The 16,063-nt window shown below is 47.3% G+C and overlaps 2 protein-coding genes and 1 long non-coding RNA gene across 5 annotated transcripts in view; 2 read left to right on the top strand and 1 right to left on the bottom strand.

Annotated features, from left to right (window-relative positions):
• Positions 1-14,221, bottom strand: part of LOC311511348 — a 31,190-nt gene extending 16,969 nt beyond the window's left edge. The window contains exon 1 of the long non-coding RNA XR_014709265.1: positions 14,073-14,221. This is a non-coding gene — a long non-coding RNA (uncharacterized lncRNA). The remainder of the gene's footprint in view (positions 1-14,072) is intronic.
• On the top strand, positions 1,704-11,277 carry LOC311511427 (surfactant protein C-like; the record flags this gene model as incomplete). The annotated part of the gene is made up of 6 exons (XM_084612019.1): positions 1,704-1,760; positions 2,952-3,089; positions 4,976-5,113; positions 7,739-7,855; positions 9,626-9,745; positions 11,194-11,277. The coding sequence occupies exons 1-6, from the start codon at positions 1,713-1,715 to the stop codon at positions 11,275-11,277; spliced, it is 645 nt and encodes a 214-aa protein (XP_084468145.1). The 5' UTR covers positions 1,704-1,712.
• Positions 14,222-14,337: 116 nt separating the features above from the next.
• The window catches only part of FAM118B (family with sequence similarity 118 member B), a 28,175-nt gene continuing 26,449 nt past the window's right edge, over positions 14,338-16,063 (top strand). For 2 of the 3 annotated variants that reach the window (XM_084611863.1, XM_084611865.1), the window contains exon 1: positions 14,338-14,465. The gene's annotated coding sequence lies outside the window, so the exon portion shown is untranslated. The remainder of the gene's footprint in view (positions 14,466-16,063) is intronic. The other variant, XM_084611864.1, reaches the window with a different exon arrangement.

Below are 16,063 nucleotides of genomic sequence, written 5' to 3' on the forward strand. Positions count from 1 at the left end.
GCCCATTATTTAGTATTTGCTCTTCATGTAGGTTCTCATAGACTGCAATCATGTCACCCCTTAACCTTCTCCTTGTTAGCCTAAACAGACTGAGCTCCTTAAGTCTATCATCATAAGACATGTTTTCTAACTCTTTAATCATTCTTCTTGTTCTTCTCTGAACCCTCTCCAATTGCTCAACATCCTTCTTGAATTGTACACTCCGGAGCTAGACACACTATTCCAGCAGCAGTCACACCAGTGCCAAATACAGAGGTAAAATAACCTCTCTACTCCTATTCGAGAATCCCGTTTATGCATTCAAGCATTGCATGAGCCTTTTTGGTCACAGAGTTGCCACAGAGTTGCGCTGGGAGCTCAGCCAATTATCACCACTCCCCCCACAAATCTTTTTCAGAGTCACTGCCAAGATAAAGTCCCCCATCACGTAAGGACAGCCGTCATCATAGGTGCTGAAGACATGGAGCAGAAGGACCCCCGCTGCTGAATTGCCGCCGAAGACCCGGAGCGGAAGAAACGGTGGCGGGTCTTCGGCGGTGGGTCCTTCACTCCGGGACCCACCGCCGAAAACTCTTTTGGGGGCCCCTGCGGGGCCCAGGGCAAATTGCCCAACTTGCCCCCCCACACCCCGGGTGGCCCTGGATCCAAAACGCTCTGTATTAGTGACCTGTCTTCTTCCTTATTTATCACTCCCCCAATTTTTGTGTCACCCGCAAACTTTATCAGGGATGAATTTTTGTTTTCTTCCAGGTCATTGAAAAACATATTGAATACCATAGGGCCAAAAACATATCTTTGTGGAACCCCACTAGAAACATACCCACTCAATGATGAGTCCCCATTTACAATGACATTTTAAGACCTATCAGTTAGCCAGCTTTGAATCCATTTAATGTGTGGCATGTTAATTTTATATCATATAGCTTTGATTAATCAAAATGTTGTGCAGTACCAAGTCAAATGCCTTACAGAAGTCTAAGTATATTACATCAACACTATTACTTTTATCAACCAAACTTGGTATCTTTTTATTCACCTTACAAGTTAGTTTGATGTATACCCATGTTGACGTACATATTTTCCATATACCCACATAGATTGGGATTAACAATATTACCCTCCTTTAATTCTTTATTAATCAAGTCCTGTAGCAGCTGCTTCATTATTTTGCCCAGAACTGATGTCAGCCTATAATCACCTGGGTCATCCCATTTGGCCTTTTAAAATATTGACACCATATTAGCTTTCTTCCAGTCTTCTGGAACTAATTTAGGAAGGTCAGTTTTAGTGGACCTGAGAAGTTCAATCCAGACTGATTGAACCAAGGGGGAACCGGATTCTATGTTAAAGACCCCTCCTGGAGAATACCCTGCCAGAAGCCTCCTCTCCTTTAAACACACATTTTAAAGTTCAGCAGAATTTACATCCAAAATGTGATTCCAGCTGCTTTTTTAAAACCTTCCCAGTTCCCAGACAAGAGATGATTTTATGAGGCCCTGTTAGTAATAAATTTGATAGTTTTATAATGGTTCGTTTCTATTATCACATTTGGACAATCATGAAAAATTCCTGCAGCAATAACAAGGAAGTTCAGGGCTTTAAAAATCATAGGGGGAAAAAGAACACTGGATCCCTGGACACTTTATAAAAGCATGGGAGGGCTCCCGGGAGGGAAAACAGCTGTCTTGGATTTACAGTGAGGGACGAAAAAGATGGATTGCAAAAGCACTACCGAGCTCACCGTGCCTGCTCAGCCACTTGTAAGTAACGTAATTTTTGGTTAGAAGGAATGGGAGACCCCCTGTTTGGTAGCGTATGTCTCCCAGAAATATTTAATCAATGCCTATTAGCTAGTCATTTGATCAAAGAAAGAGTTATGTGCAGAGTGTATTTGTCTCAAATGAATCAGCTTGATGTCACACGCCTAGATTGGATAGGCGACTGCAGTCTCTGTCCCCTGGCCATGTTTTTAAACAGCCTGCATTCAACATGATTCAAAGAAAGCACATTCCCCAATTAATGTCTCCCAATTGCTAAACCAGGACAATGGTATTTACCCTTACCAGAAACAGGGGGTGCGGGATCTTGTCCCTAGGCTTAGAGAAGATTATTTGGGGCCAGCTCTGTGCAAAAAAAATGTCCAGGTGGTGGGTAAATCAATACAGGTGGGTGGCAAGAGGACAGGTGGGGTGAATGAGAGGGCCCTTGGGGAGCAGCTGGGGGAAGTCTGGGCTGAAGCAAACTCCGAACATTTCAAGGTATGGATTAAATCTAAGATGCCCTTCATGACGGTAGGGAAGAGCATTGGCAGCATGTCAGCTCAGCAAGGTGACGCAGGTGGCTGAAATGGGGACTTCAATTTTAAAAACTGTCTAAAATGTGTAATATTTAAAAATGCATGATTTAAATGAGGGCTGGTTTTCACCAGTCTGCACACATTCTAAATATCTTCACTAGAAATTAAACTTTAACATTTAAATACCTTTCTATAAAGTACACCGCTGCCTTCGGTCAGCACCCAGCCCCCTCTGGCCTGGGAAAGCCCTTGGCATGGACACCCAGAAGATGCTTATCCTGACTGAATGCACAGCCTGTTCTATGTTCTGACTTAAGCATGGCGCAATTTAAAGTGAGGCTAGAGAACATACTGCAAATTCAGCTCTGTAAACAAGATGGTTTTGGGGGAGGAATGTTTAGTTTTTGCTTTTGCTACCTCTCTCCAGTTTTATTCCCCTCATTTAGGGCCTAATGCTTTAAAACTTTACGTAATCCCGCCAAAGTCAGCTGGAGTAGTGTGACTGAGAACTACTTATCTGAATAAGAGTTTGCAAGATCAAACCATTTAGTCAAGACGTTACCAGGAACACGTCTCCTATTTCTGATGTTTTCACCGCCAGACACACTTTGTAACTGAGAATTATCAATAACCCGGGACATTTATTTCTCTTCAGGTTTACAGCTTCATGCCCAAAGTGAGCACAACCCAACAGAGAATCATGCTTGCCTCAGTGATGGTGATTCTCCTGGGCTTCTTCATAGTTGCCGGCACTTTGGTGGGAGTTTACCTGACCCACAAACACACAGAAAAGGTAAGCAGAGCAGCCAGTGGGAAGCTTATGCCGTCACTGTTTGTGCAACATGCCTCTGATACATGTCCGGCAATTTCAGCCACAAACTGTTCTCTGAGATACCAGACCTGGCACAAACTTGCATTTCTGTCCCTAATGCACATTTACAAATCCTATCAATCATTCTTACATGCAAAGTTTTCACCTTACCAGCTCAAACTGTCCATTTCAGACAGCATGACATAATGATCTAGAAATCATCATGACATCAAGGCACTATTCTTAAGATCAGGTTTATAAACCTCAAAATGTGTCTGAAAGGGCTCTGATATATATTCATATCAAGGCAAGGACTTCTCCAACTTGTTCCTCGGTGGGTGATTTAGCTATGGGTTCCTTGCAGTTTGCATGTGTCATTCTAATCCGCCAGCACTGTGTATACAGATCATGCCTTTACTTTAGAAGTTACATCGAGAACTTCCTTTGAAAGTAGGTACTTTCCTGTATTTACACACACAGTATGTGCAATTTTATAGCAGTTCTTGGTTGTAATAAGTGTTGTAGCACAGTTAAGAAGTAAACTAAGGTAAATCCAGCTCAGTGCCTGAGGAATTTAGCCATTCGCAGTAAGAGTGGGCAGCCTGGTGCACCACTTTGAAAATTCACCCCCTGTTGGCATAGTAAGCCCCCTGATTCAGTCATAACTCCTGCTAAACTCAACAGAAACCCTGTCGGCACAGAGGGTAAAATCTGGCTTCCGGCTATAATTTTGCAACCCCACTGAAGTTTTGGAACAGCCTTCCAAGGGAAGCAGTGGGGGCAAAAGATCTATCTGGCTTTAAGATTAAACTCAATAAGTTTATGGAGGAGATGGTATGATGGGATAATATGGTTTTGGTAATTAAATATTCATGGTTAATAGGCCCAATGGCCTGTGATGGGATGTTAGATGGGGTGGGATCTGAGTTACCCAAGAAAGAATTTTCTGTAGTATCTGGCTGATGAATCTTGCCCATATGCTCAGGGTTTAGCTGATTGTCATATTTGGGGTCGGGAAGGAATTTTCCTCCAAGGCAGATTGGAAGAGGCCCTGGAGGTTTTTCGCCTTTCTCTGTAGCATGGGGCACGGGTCACTTGCTGGAGGATTCTCTGCTCCTTGAAGTCTTTAAACCATGAATTGAGGACTTCAGTAGCTCAGACATAGGTGAGAGGTTTTTTTGCAGGAGTGGGTGGGTGAAATTCTGTGGCCTGCGTTGTGCAGGAAGTCAGACTAGATGATCATAATGGTCCCTTCTGACCTAAATATCTATGAATCTATAAATTATATTTGCCTCTGGGTGTCTTTGTTATTTTTATTCTTGTATTTGTGTGAAGTACAGTGGGCCAAACTCTCTCCTGGGATGCACATGCAGGGTCAGACTGTGTTACTCAAGGGGCTACTTAATGAACTGGCATTATCAGCAGCCTTTAAAAAAAAGCTGATGTGCATGTCGTTTCTGTACGTGGGTGGACTCCCCGCTGCCTCAGGGCACGTCTACACAGCAAAGAAAAACCTGCAGCTTTCCTATGCCAGCTGACTTGGCTCCTGGGCCTTGGGCTTCTGGGCTGTTTCATTGCTGTGTAGACTTCTGGGGCTTTGGGCCTCTCCCACGCCACAGGGCCCTAGAGCTTGGGCTCCAGCCCAAGCCCAGAAGTCTACACAGCAATGAAACAGCCTGGAAGCTCGAGCCCGCAAACCGGAGTCAGCTGGCATGGGCCAGCCACAGATTTTTCTTTGCTGTGTAGACATGCCCTCAGGGGCTATGGGTATCTGGAATAAGCCTCTTGGCTCACTGCACTTTCACCCTTCCCTGACGAATGTGCTAGGGTCTACAGATGGTATTTCATATCCTGACTGTTTCTTTGAGGTCCTTGACATGGTCATCCAGGGAAACAAGGGGGAAGAGGAAGAGCAGACGGCCATGGTAAATGAACGGGAGAACGTGGCCGCTTTCCAAGTCAGAAGAAAGAAATCCACAGCCACAGTTGTGTACAACTATAACCAAGTAAGTGCAAGCAAATGGGCTGGAAGAGCTGGATTGTACTGGAAAGAGGAAAAGGTTGAGTTCAGATAATCAACAAGCCAGGGCCACTTGTGCTTGTGCCAAGAAAGTTCTGCCTTTTCCACTTTGTTCCAGGAATTACAGAAGAGGACCGCAATCTTTGCCAATTTGGTCTCTGATCAATCCTCCCAATAGAATAAGTTCTTCCATGTTCTTCCAGACTACGGTGCAGGAGACAGCAGCTTTTACTTAGGCAGGGAGACCAGGCGGGGGTGTCCCATTCTGTTATTACTGAACCTATCCTTGGAGCATGCATGATACAAGAGTCTCAATATTTATTATCATTTTTATTTATTTGTTTTGTGGTAGCACTTAGCAGCCCCAGTCACAAACCAGCACCTCATTGTGTGAAGCTCTGTACAAACACAGAACAAAATGACAGTCGGTGCCCCAAAGGGCTAACAATCGAAGTAAACATACAAAGATTTGATTTAGGCAGCAACAGCCAAATGCTAGCTGTAGATGTGGATGACAGACTAATACTAGTGACTGACCTCAGGATAGCCATACCAAGTTACTGCTGCACATGGCCAGCTCTCAGGGTATAAAGTTACTGTAGAAACATCTCTTCTATGGTCACTTTCAGTTAATCCTTTAAATTGGGTCTCAGTCCCCCTTTACATGTTGACTTTAGGGCTTTGAAGTAGATAATAGAAGTAGAGGATGAATAAATTACATCAAAATGATAAGCATATGCAGGTTTCTTTCTTTAGCTACACAGCTCCTTTCACAGCCCTCCAATGGAGTTTTTTAAAGGCTTAAGTGAAATCCTCAGCAGGTTTTGTCTGATCCAGAGGTTCCCAAACTGTGGTCCGTGGACCACCAGTGGTCTGTGAGCTCCATTCAGGTGGTCCGCGGATAGTTCCCTCTAAAGTGCATGCCTGGGCAGCTGCACATGAGAGAATGAAGGGCCTCCCACCTAATTAGTGGAGACACGCAGGCGCGGCTCCACTAATTAGGTGCCTGGACCCTGAAGAAGACGCACATGTAAAGTGAGGTGGTGGCCTGGGGGGGGAATAGGGGGTAGGTGTGAGGTGGCAGTGGGTCGAGAAGAGGGGATGGGAGGAATTTGGGATGTGCAGGGCTGCGGCGGCCAGAGAAAGAGGCAACTTTCCCCAGCTCCAGGGCTGCGGCTGCCAGGGAGAGATGGCCCTCCTTCCCAGCTCCAGCTCTGTAATTGCTGTGGCAGGGAACAGACCCCCCTCCTTCCCAGCCCCAGCTCGGGGGCTGCCGCAGTGGGGGAGAGTGGACACATCCATCGCATTTGAAAGGTAAGACTACTGATGTTAACATATGAGTTGTGTGCTTTTATTTGTAGAACAAAAAACTGTTAATTATTATTAAGTTTTTTTTAATATAGCACTTTTATCCAAAGGGCTTTACAATAGTTAGCTAATGATACAAACAACATTTGGAAAGATCGTTAAGTGGTCCGCCGAGACCCTCAGCAATTTTCAAGTGGTCCGCAAAAAAAAAAGTTTGAGAACCACGGGTCTGATCCAAGTCACGAGGATGTTCTGTACCTGCCAGAGCAGGAGGTACCTTCTCTCTAACTAATTTTAAACTTTACTGAGCTGAAAATTACACCATCACTCCTTATGTGAATGGGCCCAGATGGAGGCAGAAATGCTGGATAAACCAATGTTAAACTAAACACCCGTTCATCGAGTTAGTAGTCTGTGGTTCAGAGAGAGTTAAACACAAGTTTGAAACTATTCTAAAACATACATCAAGGGTTTTATATTTCGTTTTGAATTTTCAAGTATGAGCCAATTTTGAAAAAGTCATTATTTTTTGCTCAAAAATAAACTACTACTGAATGAAAAGGAGTCTCCTTTTCACTGACGATCTAAGAGATATTTTCAAAAGTACAAATTTCAAATTTCCTTTCAGATGAAAACCAGTTGCTGTCAAGACACTTGGGGCCAGATTCTTGACCCTGCTAAGGCAAAGCGGGCAATCCAGCCCCCTGATCCTTTGTGTAAGGGGAATTAGCAGGTGGACTAAAGCATAGCGGCTCTTCTTTCCAACTCACAAGCTCCTCGTGTATGGAGAAGAGTTCTCAGAAGAAAAGGGATCCCTAAACCCCAGTCATTCCCAGCTGCCTGAGTGGACCCTTGGAGCTGTGGGGCTGGGTATAATTTAGTGCAGCATCCAGGTTTCTCTAATGCCAGAAGTTCCAAGATTAGAGGAATGTAAAGATGGCTTCAAGCTATCTTTTCCTCTATGCTGCTCCTGTGCTGAACAGAAAATGTAGCCCTAAAAGTTTAGAATTTGGCTATTCCCCATACACCCACTGAAATTCTAGGTTGTGAAATGGCCCTAAATTAAAATGGATGAGAGCGTTTGCAGTAAACTTTGTGAAAACTTTTCATAACCTTTGCACAGCTTCTCTGCTGGGGGCATAGGCAAGACCAACCCAGGCATCTCTACTGGGGAAATAACAAACAACTTCTATGCAAGCTTTTACCCAGGGAAATTTCACAGGTTATCTTGTTGGTCAATGAACATTGTAAACTTTATTTTTTGCAAGTGCCTCCTACTGACGTTTTGGATGTTTGCTTGTAGGGTCTAATAGGTCTCAGAATCACCAACAGTAAAAAATGTTTCATGATGAAGATGGATAAACTCAACATACCAAGCTTGGATGAAATTTCCAGAGATCTCCCAAATTTTAAAGCCAAAGTAAGGTTCACAAGTCTGGGCTATTATCACAGTGTTGTACTACTTACTTGTAGACTTTGATTGAAAGCAACAAATTTTAAACCTGGGGTGCCAAACTCCTGGCCTACTTAATGTATTTATCCAGCCTCCCTGAAAGAATCAGATTCGGTAGTAAATAAGATTTCATATTTTTAAAGTTATATTTCCAGCCCGTATGGCTTGAAAATAAACTTTCAAAATGTAATAACACTCTCGTTGACTGAAGCAGCTCTAAGAGAGAGATAAACTGCTCCAAATTCATCTTGGTGGACAGTTAACCCTGAAACCTAATGATCATCTAGGGACAATTTCCAAGTAACCTAAATGTTCAAATTTAGCTAATTTGTGCTCACAGTTATATAGGGATACTAAATAACTGCATGTACAAATGACCAAATAAATGAAGGGAGGAAATGATCCTAAAAGTACCTTGCATCATTTTCCCCACTGAGTAAAACTGAATGCAACAGTAACTAGCATATAAGGTTCATATTCTACCCTCAATCATTTGCAAGCCTCCTAGGGACAGCAGTGGCCAATCTGGTTTAGATCCTTGACACTAACTTCATAGACCCAGTCCACAGTCCATAACTTAAACTGTACTCTGGCCCCCTCCACAGATCAAGCTGGACACCTTATTTTAGAACCCACCTTTCCCCTGAAAGTGAGTTTCTGAATTACAGTTGGATACGCTGAGTGCACCTGGACTCCCCAGGCAGCTGGTGGAATGGCCAGTGCCATACTCTCTACGATGTCTCTGAATGACACTAGCTGTTGGCTATATAGGGCTCAAATCAGAAACTCAAGATAGCTGTCTACAAATGTGCTTTCAAAGGCATTTTCCCCATTAAATACAGGCTGTATTCAGCAGGATGGTTAAGGAGCTGCTGCACTGTCTGCTGTTACCAAGAGATTCTGCTCTTGGCATACTTGGACACAAAATTCTCTCACCTCAGCCTCTTAGGGTACATCGACACTGTGTTTTAAAACCTCTGGCAGTGAGTGTCAGAGCCTGGGGCTACAGATTCGGGCTTGCATGGCAGCACTAACAGCAGCACTGTAGATGTTGCGGCTCGGGCTCTGAAACCCATCCTCCTCCCCAGGCTTCAGAGCCTGAGCCTGAACGTCTACACTGCTGCTTTCAGTGGCATAGCACAAGCCCTGTGAGCCCGAGTCTGTAGAACCGGGCTTTGAGACTCATTGCCAGGGGTTTTAAAATGCAGTGCAGACATGCCCTTAGTTTCATGGCCCTTTTATGTCCCCTCCCTCTGACAGAACCTCAGGATAATGTTAGAGATGGATTATTGAACTGCAGTCCCTGGAAACCCAGTGATGTCTGACTTCCGGGGAGAGGGAGGGGAGCTGGATGAGTCTCATAGGTTCTGCTTACAGTTCAATAGCTTACTTCTCATTTTAAAATCTGTGAAAAATTGACCAAGGCCCCTGTCCTGCAGGGGAAGGTATCCCCTGGTAGCTGGGGACACTAGATCGAATTGCTGAAGCCCAGATGTGTGGCAGCCCAATGTTTTGCAGTTGGCTGGATGTCATGGTCCTGGGTGTGAAAGACAGTTCCTGTGACTTTGAGAGTGATTTACTTCTAGCTAACGAAACTGTGCTCCACAGTTGCTAGAGGAAAGCTACAGAACATTTCCACTGACTCAAGCTCTACTTGGTTTCTTGCTTGCTAATATCAAGCACCAATGCTTGTACCTGGCTCATACGAAGGGCTATATGTGGCAACTTCGTTTCCAGCAGGTCTCTGGAGACAAAATGTCTTACAGCTTCACAGAGGCGGAACCGGCTGACCGCACTACACTGGGAACAACTCTGAACATTCTCTGCAGCGACATCCCCATCTACTGGGCTCTGCCTGTGAGTGTCAGTTTCCTTTTCATTTTAGATTCATTTGGAAAGGGGTAAAAGGTTAAGTCAAAACTCTCCTGAGTCAATCAACGTGGCTCCCCTCCTCCCCCGACTTGCAAGGCATGCAGCTTCCGGGGCATTTCAGTGGAGTCAGAAAAGGAGAGAATTCCATATCTGAAGCCAAAGTGGAAGAACGTTTCAGTAATAAACCATCCAACCACACCCTAACCTGCCACTGCTAAGCAGAATGTCCTGATCTGGGGGTACAGCACACTCAGTGCCTGGACATTCGCTCTGCAACATCATCACGTCATGACCTACCTGGTTCAAGCCTGTCTCAGGACAGAAGGTGCTCCCTAGTTCAACTAGCACTCTCTTTCCACCCACACCCCACGGGTAGGTGCACAAAGCGTGGGGTTCCTCTGGGCTGGTGTCACAAGGTCATGATGTTTGTGTCATAAGATTCACATGCTCCTGTAGCAACACTGTTGATGGGAAGTGGGGCATCACCACACCATGTGGCTAGAACCAGAATCCAACCCTATTCCAAAGAGGCAAAAGCTTAGTTCAGCACTGCCCATAACATGAATATGCCTACAGCAAAGCCTCATGTGGACTGACATTTTGGGAGAGTTGCATCATTTATCCAGAGCAGAAAGGGCTCAGTGAGGAGCCTGGATGGCCCAGGATGCTGATAAGAAGCTGATCTAGGGTGGATGGCCTGCTCAATCCTAATTTTGATAGGTGTTCCATCTCGTAATGCTCACAGGGTATGAAAATCATTCTAGATTGCCAAGGGATCTGATGCAAAGCATCATACAAGACTGGGAGGTATGAAGATAGCAGTTAAGAGAAGCAAAGACTGATCTGAAGTCTCATTCTCAGTAGGCAGGATGAACAGGCCTTAGAGGGAGGTGAATTAAACATTTGGAGAGTGAATAATTTACATCCGGCAGGTTAGAGTTGCCCCACCCCATTCTTTTTGTGACCTGTGCTTGCAAATTATTAAAAGCATCCTACATTTTCCTTGGGGCCAATGTTTGCTTGCCCTGCCCTGGCTCTGTAATATCATACCACACTCAACCACGCCTATGATGTGATCACTATTCACAAGGTCGAGGTTTAAAAGATGGTAATGCTAGGCTGTGATTCAGACACTGGATTTCAGTTTGCACCCAAACTAATTAACCTCCCTGCTTCTGGATCAGAGTATGAGTATGGGTTTGGTATTCGTCCGATGGATCACATGTAACATTTCTTGTCGCTATCTAACCTTGACAGCACAGTCTTGAAAATAAGTGTCTCATCCCACAAATTTGTTTTTTGAAAGGTAGTTGGGTTTAATATTGTTTATGGTAATTCAGCCATGCTCCATCACTTAATATGAATAACCAGGTAGAGCAAAATGGAAACAGTTGGTAGAAGTTCTTTGAGTTTCTCCTTTGTTTTGCCCCCAGCGCAAGATCCAAGGAAACCGCAGCAGTTCTGCTCCTCTTGGCTCCCCATGGTGTTTCTTTAGCTCTTTCTGTTTCTGCTTTTGATCTGAAATCTCAAGTTATTGTGTGAATTATGCCTACTCGTCAGCACAGACGGCAAGAGTCTTGGATGAGGCAAGCATCAGAATAAAAACAATTTTTATAACTTTTTGTACTGGGTAATACATCAAATCCCCTGGGTGTTTCAGGAAACCCTTCACAACTGGACAACGCTATCCTGCAATACGTAGATCAGATACAGCTTCCAAAGCTTTGTCACAAACATGTTGGAGACCATAAGAAATAAGATTACTGCAAAATAGGGAAAAACAAATCCAGTATGGGAGGGAATAAACAGGAAATCAACACTCTCTAGAGAGGACCCCTCAGCCCTGAAGGCTTCATCACCAGTTTCTATAAAAGTTGCTCTGACATCAAACCATACAAGAAAAATTCACCAACATTTCTGAGAGATTAAACAAAGCAAAAAACTACTTCTGACCCCAAGAAACATAGCGAAGCTCATTAAGGCTCAGAATCATAAATGTCCCCAGACCAGGAAGACTTTCAGTTTTCTGCAGACCAATATTCATCATTAAAAATCTGAAGACAGCACTCTTTGTCTAATGCAGGAGAAACTATCTCCAGTATTGCAAATGCCCGCCAGTTATAGATTTTGGCACCTGAAGGATGAGTTCTCACTATGAGAGAAGCTCCTTCATTCCTATGATTTTCAGGGCTGCCCTGATGCAGCAGGTCTTCTCTGACTGCCCTCCCTTCCCTGCCTCCAGCTAACCCCAGCCATTATTGTCTGCTCATGATCTGCCACTGCTCTACCCTGGGTTATAGGAGGTTGCGGAAGAGCTACTATATTTCTGGCAGAGGTGTGGGACACAGGGGGGAGTCAGGGAATTTCTACTTCTTGGAAAATTCCAGAGGTTTTACTGTAACATTACTTACATGAGTGATTAAGTTATGCATAAAAACAGTCACGATAGTGTCATTTTGAACATTACAAATAGTTTCAACACTTAAGATTTTGAAGTGTTAATGGCTAACCCTGGTTAAAATCCTATTGTAAAAGGGGCAAGTCATAGTTTTAACACATTAATTGTTTGAGAACTATTTACCTAGTGTAGATGTGGTTAATGTTTCAATAACTCCCACTCCCTTTTATTGACCAAAAAGGAACCATTAAATGCCCCTTCCTCCATATGAAACAGAAACATTGCTTGAGACAGATTGCTATGTCATGGATTCACACTGCGCGGGCTATGCTCTGGCCTTTAAACTGGCTGCCAGGGTTAACGCTGTAGTGTGCCAAACCCCCAAGGGTCACCCTTTTCCATAAGGATAGGCCATGTGGCTTCAACATCTCCAAAACAGGGTCTTCAGGCTCCAACACGCCTGTTTCTCACTATGAGCTCTGTAAAGCGAGTCTGACTGAGGTAGGCTCCAGCTCAGAGACTTTTTACTCCCTTTTGGGGTCAATGGAAATCAGTAATTGCAGCAATTCAAAGCAGACTTTTCCAAAACAGGGTAGGTTCACACGCTTCTATTGGGAAGATTACTCATTCACAAACCTAAAGTCATCTCTCAGACAGAATGAGGGAAAGAGGCGAGCATCCTGAATATCTTAAAATAAGTTTCTTACGTTCCTAATTTATATTGTTTTTAAATATTTAAGGCACCTAAAAAATCGTTCTAGGCTCCTCAAAGAGGAAATGGTATTATCCATATCACAGTGTACCAAAACTAAAAAAAAGCAGCTTTTCATCTTCCTGAGAAAATCATACTAGATATCCTAAGGGAGACAATTTAGTTCTAGTATGATGAGTAAGACAACATTTTTACATATTCAACAAATGTCATTCCTAGCATTCATTTAAAATGATTTCATTGCTCATCTTGCTGTTTACAAGGACAAGGTTGCATATACTTACTCAGTGTAAGCACTTGGCCTCCATAATGAATTGGGAGATATTTAAACAGACCAAGTATAATCACTTTGTAAGGACTAAGATGTTTTATTTATTTATTTTTAAGAACTACATATCCTGAATTAACACACACATCTAAAACAAAGGGTAGCATAAGTGATGTTGCTAGAACTCCTTCACCCCAGTACTGTAGAAGACACTGCCATTACCACGGCTGGCGCAGTAGGTTCTGCAATTACCACAGCCTAGGCAAATGCTGTTTGCAAGGTACTGTTTATCACCGTTACTCCTTCACCCATTTCATCAGTCACCGACTTCGGAACGCAATGGCCACGCACGGTGCTTTCCTAGCACTCTTGCTGCCAGACTCCCTCATTCTGTGTGTTTTTTGTAGCAACCCTTTGGGTCGCAAAGCTTGCATAGGATTTCCATCTGACCCCTATATGCGCTTTAATGAGTGGGCTGCGCGGAGTTTCCCTGGTTTCTCATCCCTCCACAGCCTGGCCAGGAGGGTGCCGGCGAGCCTTGCCCAGGTTTCTGCGGGGGGGGAACACGAGGACTAGACCAGCTCAGCTGGGGACTAGGCCTGAGCCGTTTGTTTTCACACCCCACGTGGCGGGTCGCCAGCGACGCCCCAGGGGGAGCATGACTGGAGAGAAGCTGGGTCCCCAAGTCAGCCCTTGGCCCGAGGTCAGCCCTAGAGAGACCCCAGACAGGCCAGGGGCCAAGCCCTGAAGCAACACCGCCCTCACGAGCGCCCCCAACCCTACTGCCACCTGCCTAACGCAGGACGCTGACTGACTAACCCCGCCCGGGGCTCCCCTTATATAGCCCATGAAACATCGCGAGACGGCAGAGGGCGCGAGGAAAGAGCTGGTTGCCGCCGAGCCGGAGTTCTCGCGGGATTTCCCCCTCACCTACCTAAGCGGGTGTGGTCTTGAGGGAGGAGCCGACGCACGTTGCCCTGCCCCGACAGGCCTAGAGCTCAGCAACCCGCCCCCTTGCCGCTAGTAGACCAATGGAAAGTGCGGGGCGGAGCCGAAGGGACACACCCCTTGAGGCTCCCTGGTCGGCTTTTCCCCGGCCCTGCTCACCCTTCCGCCTTGGCACGAGAGCGAGGCGGGCCCTGGGCGTGCGCCTGCGCAGAACGGCGAGCAGAGGGCGGGGCGAGCACCGCGCGTGCGCACGGGAAGGAGTGGCACGGCGCCTCCGCGGTAAGGAATGCGAGGCGAGTGTGACGCGCTTGCGCCGGCGGCGGCTGCGGGGGGGCGGCTCCCCGCGGGCAGGTAGCAGCGGCCGGGGCGCCACAGCCAGGTGAGTTCGCGGCGGAGCCCGGCCGGGCAGGGTCGGGGGGACCCCCCTGCGCCGCGGTCCTGGGGCCGGCGCGGCTCCTCCAGCCCTCGGAGGGGAGCGTGCCCGGGGCAGCCCCTCTGGGGCGGGGGCGGCGGCTGGTACCCGGCTTGGCAACGCTGATGGCCATTCCTCGCCCAGCACTGACATGCAGCCCCCTCTGGGGCGGGGGCGGCGGCTGGTACCCGGCTTGGCAACGCTGATGGCCATTCCTCGCCCAGCACTGACATGCAGCCCCCTCTGGGGCGGGGGCGGCGGCTGGTACCCGGCTTGGCAACGCTGATGGCCATTCCTCGCCCAGCACTGACATGCAGCCCCCTCTGGGGCGGCGGCTGGTACCCGGCTTGGCAACGCGGCATGGCCATTCCTCGCCCAGCACTGACATGCAGCCCCCTCTGGGGCGGGGGCGGCGGCTGGTACCCGGCTTGGCAACGCGGCATGGCCATTCCTCGCCCAGCACTGACATGCAGCCCCCTCTGGGGCGGCGGCTGGTACCCGGCTTGGCAACGCGGCATGGCCATTCCTCACCCAGCACTGACATGCAGCCCCCTCTGGGGCGGGGGCGGCGGCTGGTACCCGGCTTGGCAACGCTGATGGCCATTCCTCGCCCAGCACTGACATGCAGCCCCCTCTGGGGCGGGGGCGGCGGCTGGTACCCGGCTTGGCAACGCGGCATGGCCATTCCTCGCCCAGCACTGACATGCAGCCCCCTCTGGGGCGGGGGCGGCTGCTGGTACCCGGCTTGGCAACGCGGCATGGCCATTCCTCGCCCAGCACTGACATGCAGCCCCCTCTGGGGCGGGGGCGGCGGCTGGTAGCCGGCTTGGCAACGCTGATGGCCATTCCTCGCCCAGCACTGACATGCAGCCCCCTCTGGGGCAGGGGCGGCGGCTGGTACCCGGCTTGGCAACGCTGATGGCCATTCCTCGCCCAGCACTGACATGCAGCCCCCTCTGGGGCGGGGGCGGCGGCTGGTACCCGGCTTGGCAACGCTGATGGCCATTCCTCGCCCAGCACTGACATGCAGCCCCCTCTGGGGCGGGGGCGGCGGCTGGTACCCGGCTTGGCAACGCGGCATGGCCATTCCTCGCCCAGCACTGACATGCAGCCCCCATCCTAGCTGACACTTACATGCCAGCAAAGCTTTGCTGTGTTGACCAGGCCTCCCCGAAAGACCCTGTCTTCACTAGGAAAAAGGTGTTGTTGTTTTTTAAACATGTTGGCTAATCCTTGTTAAAATTCTGGTGTAAATTGGCAAGGAATAGTTTGAACGTGTTAGTTATTCAAGGGCTGTTTTCGTAATGTAGTTGTGACCATTGGTCAGTGTTTGAATAACTCCCTCTCCCTTTTGCTGACCAAGAAAGGACCGATAAATGCTACTTCTAGCATATGAGGGGTGGAAACCTTGCTTGAGACAGTTTGCTGTGTTATGGATTCACAGGGTCTGGACTATCCTCTGGCCCTTAAACAGTGTGCTGGGAGTTACCTGTTAGTGTGCCAGACCCTAAAAGGTCACAGTTTTCCATGAGGATAGGCCAAGTGGCTTCAATGCCTTGGAGACT

This window comes from Lepidochelys olivacea (assembly GCF_965140295.1).
Source record: "Lepidochelys olivacea isolate rLepOli2 genome assembly, chromosome: 22".
In the NCBI taxonomy this organism is placed as follows: Eukaryota; Metazoa; Chordata; order Testudines; family Cheloniidae; genus Lepidochelys; species Lepidochelys olivacea.